Source organism: Macadamia integrifolia, chromosome 13 (genome assembly GCF_013358625.1).
Source record: "Macadamia integrifolia cultivar HAES 741 chromosome 13, SCU_Mint_v3, whole genome shotgun sequence".
Lineage (NCBI taxonomy): Eukaryota > Viridiplantae > Streptophyta > Magnoliopsida > Proteales > Proteaceae > Macadamia > Macadamia integrifolia.
The window spans coordinates 3,102,213-3,122,123 of NC_056569.1; the positions used below are offsets into that span (position 1 = coordinate 3,102,213).

At 38.4% G+C, this 19,911-nt stretch overlaps 1 protein-coding gene across 4 annotated transcripts in view; it reads left to right on the forward strand.

Annotated features, from left to right (window-relative positions):
- LOC122058580 (rab9 effector protein with kelch motifs-like) overlaps positions 1-19,911 on the forward strand; it is a 40,812-nt gene that overhangs the window by 18,079 nt on the left and 2,822 nt on the right. For all 4 annotated transcript variants that reach the window (XM_042621201.1, XM_042621203.1, XM_042621202.1 and 1 more), the window contains exons 4-7: positions 3,860-4,012; positions 4,174-4,326; positions 10,525-10,686; positions 10,779-10,982. In XM_042621201.1, coding sequence (XP_042477135.1) covers positions 3,860-4,012; positions 4,174-4,326; positions 10,525-10,686; positions 10,779-10,982 — 672 coding nt within the window. The remainder of the gene's footprint in view (positions 1-3,859; positions 4,013-4,173; positions 4,327-10,524; positions 10,687-10,778; positions 10,983-19,911) is intronic.

Consider the following 19,911-nt stretch of genomic DNA (forward strand, 5'->3'; position numbering starts at 1 on the left):
TATCCCATTATTTTGTAGCAGGACCAGCAACAGAAGGCTTGACAAATTCCTCTGTAAGGTAGCCAGAATAGCCACGGAACCAATAGCAAGAAAACATGACCAAGACCACAGCAAGTAGTTGCTTCTATATACTTTGATGGAGCAAAGAGGGAAAGAAGGAAAGTCCCACTGATTGACTCCATCCTGTCCAGTGGATGCGGTTGTTACCTCAGCCATTGTTGCTGATCGGAGATGGTTCTTCAAGGATACCAGCCAACAACATGTAGGAAGAAAAACCAAGAGAGATGGTTCAAACCATATAGGGTAAGGAGCCCTTGGTGGGAGTAATCTCACCACCAAGGGTTAGGAAAGGAGAGAAAGAAAGGTGAGGCAGTGAATTTGGAAGAAGCGAAAGAAAGAGAGAAAGTTGAGAGAGAGAGAAAGTCGAGAGGCGAGAGAGAATGATGCAAGAGGAAGGGAGGTGGTGGTTAGTGGAAGAATCAGAGAGAGAGAGAAGGATGGAGAGTGGTGGCAGCTGCTAGGGATGAGAGATTCCTACATTAGGGTTATGATCCCACTAATCCTAGCTTTGATACTATGATGGTTTTGGAAAGGAGCTTATTGTCAAATAGACAACAGCTGCTCTTTATTTATAATGAAGGAGTGAATGTTCTAGAATGAGTACAAGGACTGAAATATCCCCTATGAGAAAAGGCAGAAATAACCCTTGAACCCATATCACAACAAATTTATATTCCGTATGTTGTTGTTGTTCTAGAACAAGGGGCACGCTTGGTCAAACGGTAAGGTACGAATGTTGTGACCTGGTGGTCAAGTTGTCAAACAGCCTCCCGACATTCTCAGGGTAAGGTTGCATAGTTCTCACCCCCCTTGCACATGCGGGAGCCTCGTGCACCGGGTACCATGTTGCTTTTTTACCATCGTTTATGAGTTGGTTGGTTTCATAGTTATTAAGGCATCGCCTTAGTGATGCCTTGGCGCTAATGTGGTTTGGTGGGGCTAAGGCAAGCGCACGCCTCTTTGCATACCTGTAATGCGATTGCCTTAGTGACTAAGGCAACCCCTTATGCCACTTTGTTGCAGAGGCGGTCACGTTCTGAGCAAATTTTATTACTTTTTTCATTTACATGTGTTATGTAAGATACCTGTTGGGGATACCACACTCCGTACTAGTTTTGATGATAACAAACAAGTGAGTATTCTAATGGTTATCTGCCAAGTGTCATGTGAAGGACCAATGACTTGTTACTTGACCTCAAGGCAAAAGAGCATGAAGCCAACACATCACAACAAGAATCTAACTCTGACGAAGGTCATAAAAGAAGAAGCTGAAGATCTAAAGAACATGATTACAAGGAGAAGCTGAAGACTTGAAGACCTATTTGAAGAGTTATAGATTAGGTTGTAATAGCACACACTGCATGCACTACACTAGGAGGCACCTATGGCAAAGTATCTCAAGTACATTGATCATGTTAATATTACTAGACCATACTTCAAGGGTATTTTAGTCATGCAAATTAGCATAGTTAGGAAATGGACTTAACTGGAAAAATATGGACAATTGAGTTGTGAGACCACCACAACTTGAATTAAGCCATTTGGACCTCTCATGAAAAAGATTTGGCAGATTGAATAACGGCCAGACAGTTAAAACACAAAACAGAGGTCTACCAGTAACTACCGCCAGGATAGTTACTGGTAGAGCTCTGTGAACAGAGAACATCTCGGACATAGACCAACAGAGGCCATCCGGTAATTACCGGATGCCTTCCGGATATCTATCTGACTAACCGGATTGCTTTTGGATGACTTTATCCAGTGTCCAACGGCTGTTTTTTCAAATCCTATCGGATTTATTGTCCAACGGTCACCTGATCCGGTAATTACCGGTAGAGAGAAATTTTCCCGTTAAGGCTAACTTCTTTCCCAAATTTGGTGATTCTCTTATCCAAATTAGGACTGATCATCACCAATATAAATACCCCACTAATGGCTTTATTAATTAACAATTAAGAGAGCCTTAATTATCATTATCAAAAGCCATTCAGTGAGAATCAAGTCTTAATCAATTGAGTTCAGCCATTGTGGTCTAATCCAGACTCCAAAGAACTCAAGTATTGTGAGGAAGTCTCCATCAACCCTCATATACAAAGGGAGACTACTAAGGTCCATACTCATTGCACGCACTGCACGAGGTAACTCAAAACTTTATTACACTTTACTTTTTATTTACATGTGTCTAGACTATCCTTAGGCTAGTGTAGGATTCTCGTCCTAATAAGATTGTAAAGGTGCCTCTCTACCTTAAAGGGGATTATAAAGGTGCCTCTCTACCTGTAAAGGAAATTGTACGGATTCTCATATCCTTAAAAGAGTGTGTATTCCCTACCTACTGTACTGAAAGGGAGAGCTAGTGGAATACTTTACAAGAGAATCTTGTAGGGAGTGGACTAGACTCAAGTTGAATCGAACCACTATAAATCTGGTCTTGTATGATTGTAACTAACTTATTCCACATTTTTTTTATCTTGCAATCACATTTGGGATCAATAATCCAAAATGATTTAAATTTCCTCTAGCATAACCTGTTCATCCCCCCTCTAGGTTATTTTCAATACCATTTACATTTTTGTTATTGGTAGTGTATATTAGTTTTGTACATGCTGCGACACAAGATCAAAGGCTTGAGAGTTTAGATAACAAAGGAAAAAGTGATTCTAAAATCGCAAAACCGGCCTCACGGAGTGACGAAAGTCACGAAACCCTTGACTGAACATCGCAGCTCCCATCCTCCATCAATTCTGGCAACGGCTAGTCGGCGGCTGTTCCTCCTACCTCCAGTGACTGTTATCCTTCCTTTGGCGACTATCCTCCATTGTTTGCAGCTCCCACAAGGCCACAAGGGATGAGATTTATTATTTCAGTTTTTTTTTTCTACTTCTCCATTCGGTTCTCTTCTCTCTTTTTTTTTTCCCCTCTTTATTTCTTCTTCCTCTTTCTGTTATCATTCTCCATTTTTTATTTATTTATTTATTTTATATATATATATATATATATTTACTTCTATTTCTTCTTCTTCTTGCCCTTTGTATTGGTATCAATATCATACTTGTCTAAGACTATAGGGGCATATGCAAGAGACCCATGTCGAGAGAGAGAGAAGAATATTGGTCACAGACCAACTAGGCAAACTGGATAAGGAATGAGCTATCCATCTGAAGTCTCCATCTACCTATTCAAACTTGCATTGCTGAAATGACAAGGCAGCTTCCTAATGTCAAGCTTCATGGGAGAAATCCAACACCATGTTGTAGAGAGTGACTTTGTATATGACCCAATTATTCTTCATCTATGGTGAAGAGAGTGACTTGCATGTCTTTTCAGTTTTCTCAAATCATGTTTGTCCCCGTCTACCTATTCAAACTTGCATTACTATGATGATTGATGAAGATGAACTTAGTTTATTCGCTTTATTGATTTGTTTTTTTTTTTTTTTAATGGATATCTTGCATTGGTATGAACCTTTAATCTTTATTTAGCAAATGAGTAGTATTATATGCTATTTGAGTCAAATAGAATGGTTACATAAAAAATAACACTAGAACGCTTTATTCGATAAGACAACGCCTTATGCACGTCCTATCACCAAAGCGCTCCGAAAGACGCTCAAACGCCTTGGTCGCCTTACTGCCTTAATTAGTATGGTTGGTTTAGCTTCTTTTGTAGAAACCAAAGCTTCTAATATTAGATAACAATTGATGCTAATATGGTTATTCTAGAAAGCTACTTCTGAGCTTTATTAACTTTCTTTCTCTTTCTCATTTTTTCTAATCTCAGTTTTCCTGTTTATATGCAGAGAATTTAGTATGGCAAAAGGTTCTAACATCTGGAAATCCTCCTTCTGCACGTGATAGTCATACTTGTTCATCTTGGAAGAATAATATAATAGTTATTGGTGGTGAAGATTCATCCGACTATTATTTGTCTGATGTACATATCCTTGATACAGGTGACTTCCCTTATGCCCATTTGTAGGTTAATATTGGTGATAAAAAGTATATTTTCATTTTTTTAAATTTTTTAGTGCTTGCCTTATGAAATAGAGAGCTGTATGAATCAGGCATTTTTATCTTTCTATAGAGTTTAATTTTCATTACTGGGTTTCAACAGATACTTTAGTTTGGAGAGAACTAAGCACTTCAGGCCATATGTTACCTCCTCGTGCCGGCCATTCGACTGTTGCTCTTGGTAGAAACTTGTTTGTTTTTGGAGGATTTACAGACGCTCGAAATTTATATGATGACCTTCATATGGTTAATGTGGGTATGTACTTGTGATTAAATATAAGGGATTATGTTCCTCAACTGCAATTTTCTTAGAACTAAGGTTAGGCATCTCTGTGGAAGTTTATTTAGTTGTTGAGAAAACTTTTCTTAAATTTTCTAAGCCTTCATTTGTATTAAAATGCATGTGATATAATGCTAGTGGATTCTATTTATGAGATTCTGGGGTGTGGTCCCATTCATTGATCTTTGAAATTATTTTAAAAGTAATACCAGCTGAGGACCTGAGGTTTGAAATTTTGACATCGATGGAAATATTACAAAATACAAGGTTATGATCCTATCTGATGCAGAAATTCAGCTGTACCAGCAGAGGAAAGAGAAGAAAGCTACTTTTGTGACATCACAGCTATCACAGCCAGTGTCACAGCCACCAGCTGTCATGGCAATCTGTGGTCACTGTTCTTGTTTACTATTCATGTCCAGTTCTGATTTCCTTTATTGCATTGTTTTTGGGGAAAATTACTAGATTACCCAATATTGTTTTCGACTTTCAAAATTATCCACCTTGTGTTTAACAGAATTACTCAAATTGAGTTTTGGTATTACAAAATACCCGTAACAGTGCCCCCACCCTAACCCACAATCCTTTTTTGACATTTTTGCCCTTCCCTCTTCATCCCCTGGTTCACTACCCCACCGTCTTCTTCTGCACGAAGAAGAAAAGGAAAGCCACTGCAGGCAGCAATGCTGCACCACCTCAATGGTCGGGATACCTCAATGGTGGGTCTCCTGACCGGACCGCTCCTACTTCGCTTCTTCCTCTCTCTACTTCTTTGTTTCTTAACAGCAACTTTCCTTGGTCTTCTCAGGCGAAAACAATGGTGGCTCTGTAGCAATCTGCATTTGTGTTTCAATCCAAATCCCAACTCTGCAACAAAAGCATTCGGCGAGCCCAAAGACCATTCAATTATCATTCTACAATAGCTTCTCTTTTCTCAGAAGCCTAAAACACCATGACATTTTTTGGAAAAACCAGAACCTGGGGCAGAGGCTACAAAGCCACCGGTGCAAAGATGACCAGCACAAACACCAATCTTTGCTGAGCACCAAAGGAGATGCCTCTGAAGCATCACTGCCAGCATAATCCAGAGACACCTGTGCTTTCTGAAGAAACCTTAGTGGTAGCTTCAGCGGCAGACAAAGAGAAGGAGGCGCAAAGGGATGAGAGAGTTAAAATGGAGAATGGATGGAGAAACCGTGAAGATGACCGTCGTCATTGAATCTGGCAGGAACAATAACGAAGATGGGTTAAAGGTTGTTGACAATCTGAGAAAGCTGTCTGAGCAAGTGTTGTGAACCTTAAATCCAATGTCATAGTCATAGAATCACTGATCTAAACAGGGATGGGCTGGGGGTTCGATGCTGGCAAAGCATGTTGGTGAATTTGTATTCAGGTTGTACAGAGTGCAAGACATGTCTGTCAATGGAGAACCTTGAGACCAATTGCTGAAATTGGTGAAAGATTATCCCGTAGCGTGGTGACGTTGGTGGATTTCCATCATAGCACTGTTCGGTACTCAGTTGTTCCCAATTTCTGTAAGCACATTGGAGATGGGAAGGACCTGGTTCCGGTCTGAAACCAGGGACGAAGGGAGGAGGGGTAATGTTCAGGAGGGGTCTGAACGAACCTGTTGGCTTCTGTGGTGCTTTAGTTGGAGTATGGGTTGAGGTTCAAGACTTCAAGTGGCAGAGAGGTGGGATCTTCAGCTATGCTTTCTTTTAAAGGAGCAGGAGCAGGGGCAGGGGTGGGGTGGGGCTGGGCGAAGGCCATTTTCTTAGAAGAACAAGGAGGAGGAATGGGGTTGCTGTTGCATTTTCAAAAAAAGGGAATAACCAGGGACGAGATCCAGATTCAGAACAGGGGTTGCAGGGCTGAGCAGGGAAGCTGGGGAGGGTGGGTGGGGCAGGTGTTGATCAGAGAAGGGAAGGTGGAGGCAGGGGTAAAACTGTCAAAAAATATGAGGGTGAGGGTGGGATACCGTTTTGGGTAGTTTTGTAAACCCAAACCCAGTGTGGGTAGTTTGGTAAAAGGAAACCCAAAAGTGGGTAACGTTGTTGTTTCCCCTTGATTTAGTCAGGCTGGATTAGGTTATTTAATTCCAGACCTATTTGGTTGTCTTTCTTTATTATTTGAAGTTGTTTGGTCATATTAAACTCTTAGCCGGTAATTGAAGTTGTTTGGTTGTATTTTGTGGTTCTCTTCTTTATTATTTGAAGTTGTTTGGTCTATGTTTTAGTTCTTTCCTTCTTGTGTCATTGACTTTAGTCTTTTCTTTTTGGAGTCAGAGTCTGTCTTACTCAAACTCTTTAAGTGTATGTGAGGTACTACAGCCTCAAAACAAATTTTGATGAATGAATTGATGAATGAATTGATGAATTTGTTGCTTTCCTGGTCTTTGGATTTCAGGCTTAGAGCCTTGGACATTCGGGGATTTAGATGTTTACTCTGTGGATTCTGAGTGGTGCTTCAGTGGTTTCAGAAGTGAGACTTTGGTGGATTCCAAGCCTGCAATCAGGTGGATTCCTGAATGATTATCTTTCCCTAATCTCTATTCAATCCTCCATCTCATACCAAGTTAGGTTTTCTGAACTGTCTTCCCCGTGATTGCTATTCTCTTAGAATATTCTAGTTTAATTTTCAGGTTAGTTATAGTTCCAGTTTTGGGGTTAATCTTAATTTAACTCTGCTGATTGTTGGTATTTATTTGACTTACTAATTACAAGTTTCAGATTTTGTTTATCTCTCAGTTTTCCAATCGATTTTAGGAAACCTTCTCCAACTATTATTCTTCCAATTCTGGTTTCTTGGCTCTGATTTTAAATTTCTGTTTCCTGGTTTCAGTTCTTTGTTTGGTTATCTCTGTAATACCTTGAGTGTGCTCTGTCTTAGAGCCCCAAACTATCCATCGATTTTGCAGATCTTTAACTGTCCTATTTCCTATAGGATTCTTTCATAACATGAATCTAGCTATCAGTTTTCAATCAAACTTTACTGGACTGTTCCCCTTGATAAATATTTCACTCAACCTTTTGGCCTAATCAGATTTATATTCATTAAGTTATTGATTTTATCTTAAATCTAGTTGTTCCTTATCCCTGCGATTCTGGTTGAGGCTTCTTAATCCTAATTTCTTAGGTGACTAGAAACCCCATTATAACCACTTGGAGTTAGGAGAAGGCTGGAACTTGTTCTGTCAATATTACAGTATTATTTGTTCCTGTGAGGATGGATCAGAGGAGAGTGATGGAGAGAGGACTGTTAGTGAATCACGAATTAATTAGTTAATATCAGAAAGGTGGATAAACATTTCCGATGTAGATCAAAGAAGAAAGAAGAGAAGAAAGGCCAGCAGCCTTCTCACTTACTTCGTTTCTGCATGGAGGAATTTTAGAAGTTTCTATTTCTGTTAGATTCTAGTTTAGTCTGTGCTTATTAGGATTTTTTTTTTTTTGGATAAATAAAAAATTCAATACCAAGAAAGGAAAGAAAATTCAAGGAGGAACAACAGGGTAGGAAAGCTTACAACAAGCCAACGAAAAGGAAACAACCCAACCTAAGGGGGGAGGAGAACAAAACCATAAAAAGAAACGAAAACCATCAGGGGGGGGAGGGAGGGAGGTAAGAAGATGGAAGAGGGGAGACCTAAGGAGACAATAAGCCTATTCCTTGGGGGAGAAAAACAAGCTTGGTGCTGATGTTGAAATTGATGGCATTCCAAATCTTATCATAGGATTGAGAGTTGGAAGTCCATCTACGAAGATTCCGATCCATCAAAATATGGCTGATGGTGGCACAAAAGGCAAGCTTCCCGGTAGTGTCGCAAATGGAGGAACTAACGAAAGTCATATCGACTCAGATTCATTCTCTATGAAGATTGAGTACTTTTTTATTAGAAGGCCAGCAGTGACCATAGTTATCAAGGTGGAAAGGCAACCAAGGCGTTTGTGGGTCTTCCTAAGCGCTTTGGTGTTAAGGCAGGCGTAAGGCGTCATGTAGGTGAATAAAGCGTTCTAGTGTTGGATTAAAGATTCATATATAAAAAAAAAAAAAAAAAAAGGAAAAGAAACTAAAAAATTATTAAGCCACATCAAGTCATAAAAAATCAACATTAAGCCACATCCAACCATAAAAAATCAATATTTAGAGAAATGTTCTTGTTCTCTAATAAGTTTGATTGATCAAATGATTTTATTTTTACACGAGTCTTGTTGCGTTAGGTATAGCACAAAACCGGCTTCCCAATAAGTCTAAGATTACTTAAATTTGAGTTGTAATGATAAACTTATGCTCCGATCAAACTTATTTTAAAGTGTGCGAATGCTGTTAAAGTCACCTGAATAAAAATAATTTTATAGACATAAAAAATAAAATAAAAAGATTATTTCACTGGGTCCCTCTTCTTTTCTTTTTTGTCTTTTTAGGGTTTTCCCCTTGGTGGTGAGTCTCTCCTCATGGGGTGTCTTCTTCTTGTTTGGAACCCTAATTCCTCTTCAGATTTGTATAATGGACTAGATCTGGAAGCTTTAAGACCCAGATCTCTATGCTTGATTAGATCTAGACGATTATATCGATTATGATTGCTTTTGGGATCAGCACATGACATCTGAAGACTCAGGCATATCGGTTCTTCAGGAGGGAGGGAGTCGTGGACCTAATAGCGACTATCCTTCCTTCCCAACTAGCTCCAACAAGTTGGATGGTAGAAACTATCTAATGTGGTCTCACTCCTATTACCTATCTATTGTTGGCCGCGGTTATGCCGGTTACCTTACAGGTACTACTGCTCGCCCTGATACTACTAGTGCCCCTCAGGATAAATGGGATGCTGCCAACTTTCTGGTAGTGTCCTATCTTATCAATTCTGTGACCCCCTTTGTTGCTAGAAGCTACTTATTGTTTCCCCTTTCTTTCTCCCAATCGATTCCTTTTTATTCCTTGGTCTGAATTCTTATTCCCTGGTCACCTGAGGCTAACTGAGGCTCCTATTTGGCTGCTGATTCTCTCTGTTACTTCCAACAATTAAGTTCAAGTTGCTGTTGATTGCTGCTTGCTGTTTGGAGAAGGCTTCCATCACCTGCGGTTCTGGTTTGGGGGTTTCTTGCTGAACCATCAAGCCCATCGATCTCCCCAGTCAGCCAACAGAATCAATCCAAATTTTTGAGGATCTAGTATTCTCATGGGACCCTGCACTCGATGGGAGTTTGGGCCTGTTCTGAGGCCTGGGGTGTATGATCCCAGAAATCTCCTTATTGGAACCCTAATTCAAGAATCAATATATCTCAGGGTTGGACCATCAGCTTGCCCTGAGATTTTGAAGCCTGACTCCATCCCCCAAGGCTGCCCTTCGATGGTAATATCATCCACTACTGATCGCTGTTGTTGTGGTTCTTGATTGTGAGTTGTTTCCTAATTTTAAACCCCTAAACCTGCTCTGTGATAGGGTAATATACACTGCTGCCTATTGTCTATTTTGGTACCCATTATATGTGTTGGGTGTTGCTGGGAGTCCAACGGATTGTTCAATCCTATTGTTACCTACTCATGTATACATACACATTCTGATTTATAATCTGAACCAAGTACTTAGAGTTGCAATTGGGATCCTTTTTGGGTTAGGGTATTCCATACCTAGCTCTACATTAAGTAGGGAAGACCTAGTTTCGAAGTGATTTAGGACTGTTATGAGATTTATTTCGGGAGTTATGAAAGATCCCCTACTGCTAGTTTGAGCTCCTCTGGTTCTGCTTGTCGGTGGGATTCTGAAATCTACTATGTTGTTAGATTGAAATATTGAATCCATTTGCTTCAACCTTTTTGGATCCAAAATACCAAATTGAATTAATACTGTGAGATAGATATTCAAAATTAGTCTCTCTTAATTTACAATATCTGAGGGTGTTTTATGTTGTTCTTGAGAATGATCCCCTGGTGTTGCATGTAGTTTTCTCATCACTGTTTTTAAGTGCCTTGAAAGTTCCTTCATCTTAAAGTCTGAATCTCCTAACTTGAGGAGTAGATGTCATCAAAATGATGTTGGCATCCGTGTAGTCTTTTCAGCAATTTTTTCGTGATAGATTATCCACTATTCCAGTTCCCTTTTTTTAAGCAGTATTCCTTACCAGTGCTCCTAACAATCAATTTATTTTTGCCTTGCTTTGTATAATGTTCAAATAGATACTGGGGTTTGGACCAATGTGATGGCTGCCGGCCTGGGGCCTACCGCCAGATTTTCTGTTGCTGGAGATTGTTTGGATCAACAAAAGGGTATTCTTGTGTTTATAGGTGGTTGCAATCAGGATCTCGAGGCCCTGGATGATATGTATTATTTACACACAGGTTTGCCATTTTTCATATATCTGTTTCTATTTTAGTTTAAATTCATCTAAAGCAAATCTTGAATTATGTCTTACTATTGTTTTCATTAATAGAAATTTCAATGGAAAATGGTCGAAATGGACAGAAGCAAGAGAAGCTTTCTCTCAAGAAAGAACTGAAAAGGAAGTGTCAAGAACATCTTCCAATAAGCCAACCGACTAATGATAAAGATGTTCCCCAGCATGGGACAATGCTTGATTTACACCGACCCATGCCTGTGGCATTGCAAGCACCAGTGCCAGTTTGTGGCCAAGCGAGTAAGCTGTTTCACTCATATCATGTCCCATCTTTGTTACAACTTACAAGACAATTTATTTGATTTCATTTCTTTTTCAATGTTTTGGGCTGTGGGGCTGGGGACATCATGACACGAATGCTGGGTTATAGTGTATCTACTTAAACGCTTTGCTTGGATTTCTCCTCTGTGTCTTTACTGTAAGTTTTTGCAAATTCTGTTAACTGTACAAGTTGGTCTTATGATATGTAACACGTTTCTAAAATTTCAATAAATGATACTTGGTGGGTGATGATAGGTGAGGACTGAAACCAAGATAAGCTTAATAGATTATCAGTAATGAGAGCTAAGACCATTTGATCCTCAAGCCCCACTGAGAAAAATCCTGCTTCTGCTTGAACCGTGTTGCTGCCACTCCAGATTGGGAAACTAGTGTCCTGGTCAATGACATTGTTATTTTGTGTAGTAGTTCTGATTCTGTTTGTTTCAGCTTTGTTCCTCTCTCCTCGAAGTGTGAAGCCCATGTTTTATCCAAGGGGGCTTCTCTTGTTCATTTGATAAAAGTGTGGTGGGTTGAGCCACTGATATTCCTTGCTCATCCTTCTCTCCTCAAGTGCAGGAAAGACTTCTTTATATTTTCAAATAAATTTGCTTGGTGGAGGCGTTTCTCCACCTTTCTTTGTATATATATATATATATATATGTATGTATAACCCTAAGCTTAATTAGATGCTATAAAATCTTCCTTGGGTGGGTATTTCATTGGCAAACATCACATCAAGTAATGGCCCTTTATACATATCTGACTGTTTTTATACTTTTCCTTATTTATGTTAATTTATTTATTTAGTTAATCTTCAAGAAGTGCCATGTTGCTTTGAGCCTTGGCATTTGAAAATAAAGATCGGGCATATTTAATTCCTATGTATACTTTCTTGGTTCACACAATTTCTTAGATTACAATGTGTTATTTTATGTTATAGTACCAGGAGTCCAGTACCAATGTGTTATGGAAAAGTATGATAGTGTTCTGATTTTCTTTTAAAAGGAAAAGTGCATCCAATAAGAAAAGGCATTGTAAAATTTTGAAACTTATGAAAGAATAAAAAAACCAAGAAAAAGAAAAAAAGGACTGGAGAAGCAGGGTGGGAAATCATGGAACACCCTATGTAGAATCTAGTAAGGATGTGCTTATCTCCAGATTTCCATGCATTTCATATTTCTTTCCGTGAAACTTCTGTAATTTTGCGTGATTCTAGCTAACCATTTTAGGTCCTCTCTTTTGCTTGACCTGGTTTTAATAAGGCTCTTTATCCCAAAGAAAAGAGATAATTTCATGTCTGAAGTTAGTAATTATCAGAATATTTGTATGTTTTAAAGGTTTTTATTTATTGTTTCACAAATACTAATCTGATCTCTGCCTTCTAACATCCCATATTAGTGTGTAAGTAAATATTATTCTTTTTCTCCAACTTATTCTTACCATGAAAATCTCCTATATAGAAAACTTAACTCACCTTGAAGCTCCAAATCTGAAGTTCTGTTTTGAAAACACCCAGCGAGTGTCAAGAGGTCTGAATAAATTATGCTACTTACTAACCTGCTTGCATTTACAATGGATGGGGATTCTGAGAAATATTAGTGGGTTCATTCTGATCGTGAAATCAATTCATGACTAAGTACGTGCTTGTTACTGTTTCTTGTACTCAAATTTTGGATGGAGTTTACAGTAATAGGGGATGAAAAACACTTGTTTGGTCCTATCTGAGAGCTAGTAATGTAAGGTAAGTTCACCCTAAGTAAACAAACCCCAAAAACACAACTCTGAACCAAGTACAGCTCAAATAAAACCCTAAAGCAGGGCTGAAATATGAATTCAGAGAATAGGGAAATTAGAGGGCTTACACCTGAACAAAGTAGTTCCAATATGGAAGTAGAATAATCCTCCAGCAGTCCTCCAACAGATCAGCAGAACCTCAGCAGCAACAGAAGTCAACCAAGTCTGAAATAGGGTTTTGGCCGGCAGAGAAGGAGAGAGGTGCGGGAAGTCCAGGCCTCATTTGGCCTTCAAACTCAGGTCAAAGAAGGCCCTTGGGGCCTCAACAAAACCCTAAAAGGGCTTGAAGAAAAGCCTGGTGGTTGGAGAGGTACAGCCAAAATCGACTTGCCTCAAAACTCCGACAATATGCTGAAATCCATTCTGGTTCTGGCTGCTTCTGAGCTGAACTTCTGATGGAGTTTCTGAACTTCAGTAGGCCGATTTTGATCTCTCAAACACTCTCTTACAGCAAGCAAACAAAGAAAAGGATGAAGAAGGATAGTTGTGGGTGGGATAACGGCTATCTCAGACTGGGCCTCTCACCCACAGCTATCTTAGCAGCTGTTGTTCATCCTTCCTCTGGAGATTGGAGTAAGCATTGGTTGCAAAATTATTCATACATTAATTGTCTAAATTGGTAAAGCAGCCTCTCTTAAATAGAGAGTAGAAACTTCCAAAATAGAAACTAGTTACCCAAATAGGAAACTAAAATAAAAAGGATACTAACATAGTTTAGCAACTAACCATTAATTGAAAGCCTAAGAAATCATAAAAGACAACTACTGGGGACATTCTGGAAGACAGCTCAACTTGTGCAAAGCATCTTTGACCAGTCAAACATAAGGGACAAAATCATAGCTGTAAGAAGAGATTGTAGGCAGAGGGTCTTCTGGACAGTTGTATTTGGCTGGCTCGATTGGCAAATTGAAGGGCCTTCTAGTCTTCTAGAAGCTCAAACTGAAAAGCAAATATGCACTAATAAAGGGAGTATCCTATGCTGTCCAATGGGTTGCTGATGTGACCAGCATAGGGTCCAAAAATCGTGGACCATCTGCGCTTGGTCAGCCCAAGGGCTGGCTGGTCTAGCCAGCCTTCCTCCTCCAATAATGGAGGCCAGTAAGTGGATCTATATCAGCTGGTCTGTGCTAAACATCAATTCTATCATATTACTATCGAAATGTATATTGTAGATTTACTTATTACTTCTCGTATGTGTATTGTATATCATCTTTATTGTAGATTTTTAACCATTAAAAAATATGATGTATATTAAGGGCCCGTTTGGTATCGTTCTAAAAAAACGTTTCTGGAGTTTTTTCGTTCTATTGGAACGAAAAAATGGAATCTTCTGTTTGGTGCACTTATGGTCCGTTTCTGTTTTTTTGGAACAAAAAGTGAAAAAAAAAACTGAAAAAACGAGATTTGACGGAACTCCATTTGGAGTTCCGTCTTCCCAGTTTCGTTCCATTTTACAAAAAAAAAAAAAAAATTTCCCGATAAAAGCCTGAAATTTTAAGACACCATTTTTTCGTTTAAAAACTGCGTTTTGACATAGAAACTGAAATTTTCGTTTTTGAAACGAAACGGCGTTTTTGGAACAGAAACGATACCAAACAGGCCCTAAGTGGCTGGTACCATAGTTGTTAAAGCGCTAGGCAATTCAAGGCATCGGAGGGCCTTCCGAAGTGCTTAGGCGATAAAGCAGCGCCTAAGCGTGCATAAACGATTTTAAAACACAAATACATTTCGTTCCCACTTCTTAAACCCAAAATGACAAACCATGTGGCAGGGTTCATGGACACAACTTTCCACCTTAAAGTTTCCTACTGTAAGTCTATAAAATAAGGACAAACAAGTTCACCCAATATATATATATATATATATATTTTTTTTTTGCTTTTGTTAAAATATACATGAATCGGAAGGATAGTGGATGGAGGAGACGAGGAGTCACAAGACACAGAGATTTTCTTGAGATGGCCAGTTGGAAAAGGACACGTGGACGCAATTGGATAAATGTCACCCACCAGCTAGACTCTGTTTTCTCCTTTCCTTCTTTATCCCTTTGTTTATAATTTTCACCATTTTATTAAAACCAAATAATTTAGATAAAACAACCAACTGACAAAGGAAGCAAGTAGTAGAGAAGGGTTCTGACTTTAGTTCTTTTATCCCACGATGAAATATTATTCTACCTTTTCTTTCTATTTATTTTATTTTATTTATTTATATTTTTTTAATACAAAGGCATTATCCCATGCATCACACTTTTTATAACATTCTACACAAACCCAATCGAAACATTAGAAAAGACTTTTAATCTTATATAATAATAATAACAATAATAACACCATGGTGTTCAAAGCAAAAAAGTCTTTGACACCTAGTTGACACTTTGACAACTATGGTTGGTACTCATTATACATTTGGTGATGAAGATTAGGAGTCATCATCATATGTTTGTCCTATCCAGTATGGATCTTCTTGTGCTGTCTCATTTATTACAGGCATGGTTTTAAGTATCGGTGCGTATCGTGCCGTATCGGCCGATACGTATCCGTATAGGTAGGCATCGGCACGATACATACCGATACGCTACATAGAATTTTGGGCCCCCTTTTGCGTATCGCCGTATCGTACGTATCGTATCATGCCGTATCGTATTGGAACCGATACGTACGATACTTTGCGATACGAACTTTTGAAAATCTGGAAATTCCCGAGAGTATCGGTACGTATCGGTATGTATCGACTGTATCGTGCAGTATCGAGCCGTATCGTACTGTATCGGTACCGTATCGGTATGTATCGACTGAAAATATGAAAATTCCCGTGAATGTGCCTTTTATTGTTTGAAACAAACACTTCAAACTCTCACCAATAGTTTTCTATATTTCTCTTCTTTCTTCCCCTTTGATTCACACACCTTTTTGGAGACTCAAATGGTAGATTGAAAGAAACATTATCGAAGTGAATGGTTCAAAGAAGGAGAAAAACATAGTCCAAGAAGAACCTTGAACTTGAAAGTTGAAAATTTTGAATAGTAAGTTCTTGAATCTTTACTCACTTTTTTCAACTTTAACCTTAGATTTTCAAGTTTTTTTACAAATCTAAGGTTCATCATAGGGGTGTCAACCGGTCGGGTCGGTTCGGTTTTGGTCGGGCTTAATCGGGCTTGAAGACTTTCAAAGGCTACACCGTGTCCGCCCATTTAACTAATCGGGCTTAGTTATTGAGGGCATGGTACACTTTATATTCGGTCGGTCGGCCTCGGGCTATAATCGGGCCACCTTAATCGGGCTTTAGTCGGGCCTTAATTGGGCTACGGACATGTTTAATGTTAAACGGGTTTTAACCGATTTTTAAACGGGCCCTCTTTAAAATGTGCTCTTATATTTCGGCCCACTCATGCAAGCCCAAAAAAATGACAATAAATTAATAAATGATACCAAATATAACCATTATTTAAAATGTGAACATGTTTTTACTTTTTAGTTTTTACTTTCTAATTTGGGGGGTAAAATAGGTATTCTACAATCATTAAAGGATCAAGCTAGGCCAGTGCACAATAGGCCGGTCTCGATCGGGTGTTAAACGGTTGGTCTTGATCGGGCGCCCGACGGTCCAAGTGGCAAAACCAAGACCGACCGTGTATAAACGGGCCGGGCTCAAGCCTGACACGTTTAATAAATGGTCCGGGCTCAAGCCCGACACGTTTAATAGACGGTCCGGGCCGGGCCGGTCTATAAACGGTCGGTCCCAATCGGTTTAGTCAGTTTGGGCCACGAATTGACACCCCTAGTTCATCATACTTAGAATCACATTTTGTGCATCATTATTACATGAAATCATTGGATTTATAAGGATTTACAAAATTTTTTCAAGAGAAAATGAGGGTTTCAATTTATTTCAAATTTCTTAGATCTATTCATGCTCAATGATTAAAAATGTTTATATTTTTTATATGTTATGTAAAAACAAGTGTTCTACAACTTCCATGGAAAATTTTGATTTTTCTCAAAAAAATATATTTGTCTATCAATATGATACCCTCATCATTTTGAACATTTTCAACTCAATATATTTGTCTATCAATACGATACCCTCTACTTAAGTATTTATGCATTCTACATGTTAGATATAACTTTTTTTAACTGTTTTTTTATGCAAAAGTGTATAAAAATGTGTTCCCTATCCATTTATATGCGTATCTTTAGCGTATCTTAGCGTATCTCCGATACGATACGATACCCTCCGATACGTATCTTAATTTTGACCGACCGATACGACGACCGATATCGATACTTTAATCCTTGATTACAGGTGTGAAAGTTTGTGAATTAATTCATCTTGTGTATGAAGTTTAGTATTTAATTCATCAATATTACCAAAACAATTTGCTTCCAGCTTGAATTTCCTGAAAGTAGTTCTATGAAATTACGTGCAATCGCTATTTTGCCCCATTACTCCTGGAAATGTTCTTGGGACTGATCTGATGTAGTCAGTGTTTCAGAATAAGCATGAGTTGCAAAATCAAAACCCCGGCTAGTGATGGAGGACAATTTGATAACCTGCGGGTAGTGGGCCTAACTAGAATTGCAAAATAGAATTGAGAGAATTGAAGAAGGAAAAAGAGAAGTTATTTTTCACCATGAATAGTTGTATGGCTTGAATCAAGCCACCATAAAAGATAACCATTCTCCTAACCCAAAACAAAATCTTTCCAAATACTGATTTAACATCCTGGGCTGCCTGATTCCTATTCATAGTCAAACTCAGATGATTCCAACTTGGATGATGACTTTTGTCTTTTTGTTTAATAGTTAGGCCCAAGGATAGTTGAACTCATGACCTTTTAATTCTGAGGTGTTGATCTTTCACCAACTGAGAAATCCCTTGGGGTACTAGGCATAGTTGTCACGGCACCAAGGCAAGCCAAGGCGGTGGAGGGTTGTCTAAGCGCTTAGGCGAGAAGGCACCCCGCCTTAAGGCGAACAAGGTGAACAATTGTTATTTTTTATTTTTTAACATTATTTAGTAAGTTATATATACCTTGTATCATAAAAAATCAAGATTAAGCCACATCAAGTCATTAAAAATCAACTTTTAGCCACATCTAATCATAAAAAATTAACATTAAGTTATATTAAGTTATAAAAAAATTAACATTTAGCGAAATGCTCCTATTCTATAATAAGTTTGATTGGTCAAATGATTTTATTTTTACATGAAACTTTTTGTATTAGTTATAACATAAAACCAGCTTTCTAACAAGTCTAAGATTACTTAAATCTGAGTTGTAATAACAAAGTTATGCTCCGGTCAAACTTATTTTTAAGTGCGCGAATACTGTTAAAATCTCCTGAATGAAAAAATTTGTATAGATATCAAAACAAAATATTATTTTATCGGACTTTTGGTTTTTAGCAATGTATTAACGTGATAGAATTTATAAAATTTTCATAATTGAGAAAAACCCCAGCATTTAAAAGTTGAAAATCGCCCCTATAACCAAAATCCAGTTTTTGTTCTTGGACTGGGGGATTGACTTTTTATCCTTTTGGAATTTGATTTTTAAACTATTTTTATTGGATTCAAATAGGGGGTATTTGCTTATTTATGAATAATTTCTTAAGTAAATGAAATAACAAATATAAAAGTAATTAAAATAACAAATATAAAAGTAAATGAAATAACAAATATAAAAAACATTTACTTTTATGAGATTTGGAATAAATAAGTGCCAAAACACAAGACGACTGTCACCTAGGTGACTCCTTGACAACTATGATACTTCGACTTTCACTTGCTAATGATTATGACTACTTTACTTGCTAAAACAAAGATTCCCAATGACTAATCTAAATCCAAGAAATGGACTTACATGATACTAATAGAACTCAATAACTTAACTCCTAATTAAACTTGATTTCCCAAAATGACTACATTAATAGTATGGTCTGTATGAAGTATGGGTTATATGAGCCGTCACTGGGTGGGAGGAAATGTGCCTTTCCTGGAAACTGGAGCAGAACAAGGCCTGGAGAAGCCAAAGGAGTAGCAACAGGGCTTAGAAGCATGTTTTGTTTCTGGTACCGCCTGGTTAGGTTGTTTCAGGAAGGTTTATATCTAGGTTGAATGGTTATATTATCTACCTTCACTCATGCTTATGTTTCCAATTTCTTGGGTTTTTTGTTATATCCTTCTAGAATTTAAGACTCTGTGGACCGATATTGATAGAGAATCCTTAGGGAAGAGAGGGGAGATCAGAGTAGAGAGGGGAAAAGGGAGAATCACATTCAACACATTCTTTCAATAATCAAAATCACTCTCTAAATCTTCAATCGATTACAACTAATATATAGGAAAATAGGAACATGAAATTAGAAACTTAACTGGAATGGAAACAAGCCTAAACTAGGAAACAACTATAAAAAGGAAACCAAAGCAAGAAAGTAAATCCTACTCCTACGTTCAAGTCTGGAAAATAAAAGCATGAAATAAAATACTAAGTAAACTACTAATTTTATTTCCAACCCTTGTTGGACCAAAACCCTGGGCTGGACCGATTCTTTCTGGCTCTTGGCTTCCAAAGCCGGTCATGCTGGTCCAACCAAGAAAGGACAACCGTATCTGCATCAACTCTCCTTCTCTGAAAAGAACTCGACTCCGTCGAGTTAGGGAAAGGACCGAGGAGACCGTCTGAAGGAATACGCTGAATGAGGAACGATCCCACCATCTTCTTGAGCTTAATTTCAGGGAGATCTTTGGCAGGATGAAACTTCATAGTCTTGTTGGCATGCTTGAAGGCATAGGTATTGGCATAGCCACAATGCTGTACTTTCTTATCAAACAACCAAGGTCGACCAAGAAGGATATGGCACACCTTCAGAGGGAGGACATCACATTGGACTGTATCCTTAAATCCACCAATAGAATATGTGACCAAGCACTTATCTGCGATTTTGAGATTAGTGTTGTTCACCCAAGCAACCTTGTAAGGATTAGGATGTGGTTCTGTATTCAATCCCAGCTTACGAACAGCGTCTTCAGAGACAACATTAGTGCACCTGCCTCCATCAATGACCAAGGTTAGCAACTGATTATTGCACTTCACACGAGTCTGAAAAAT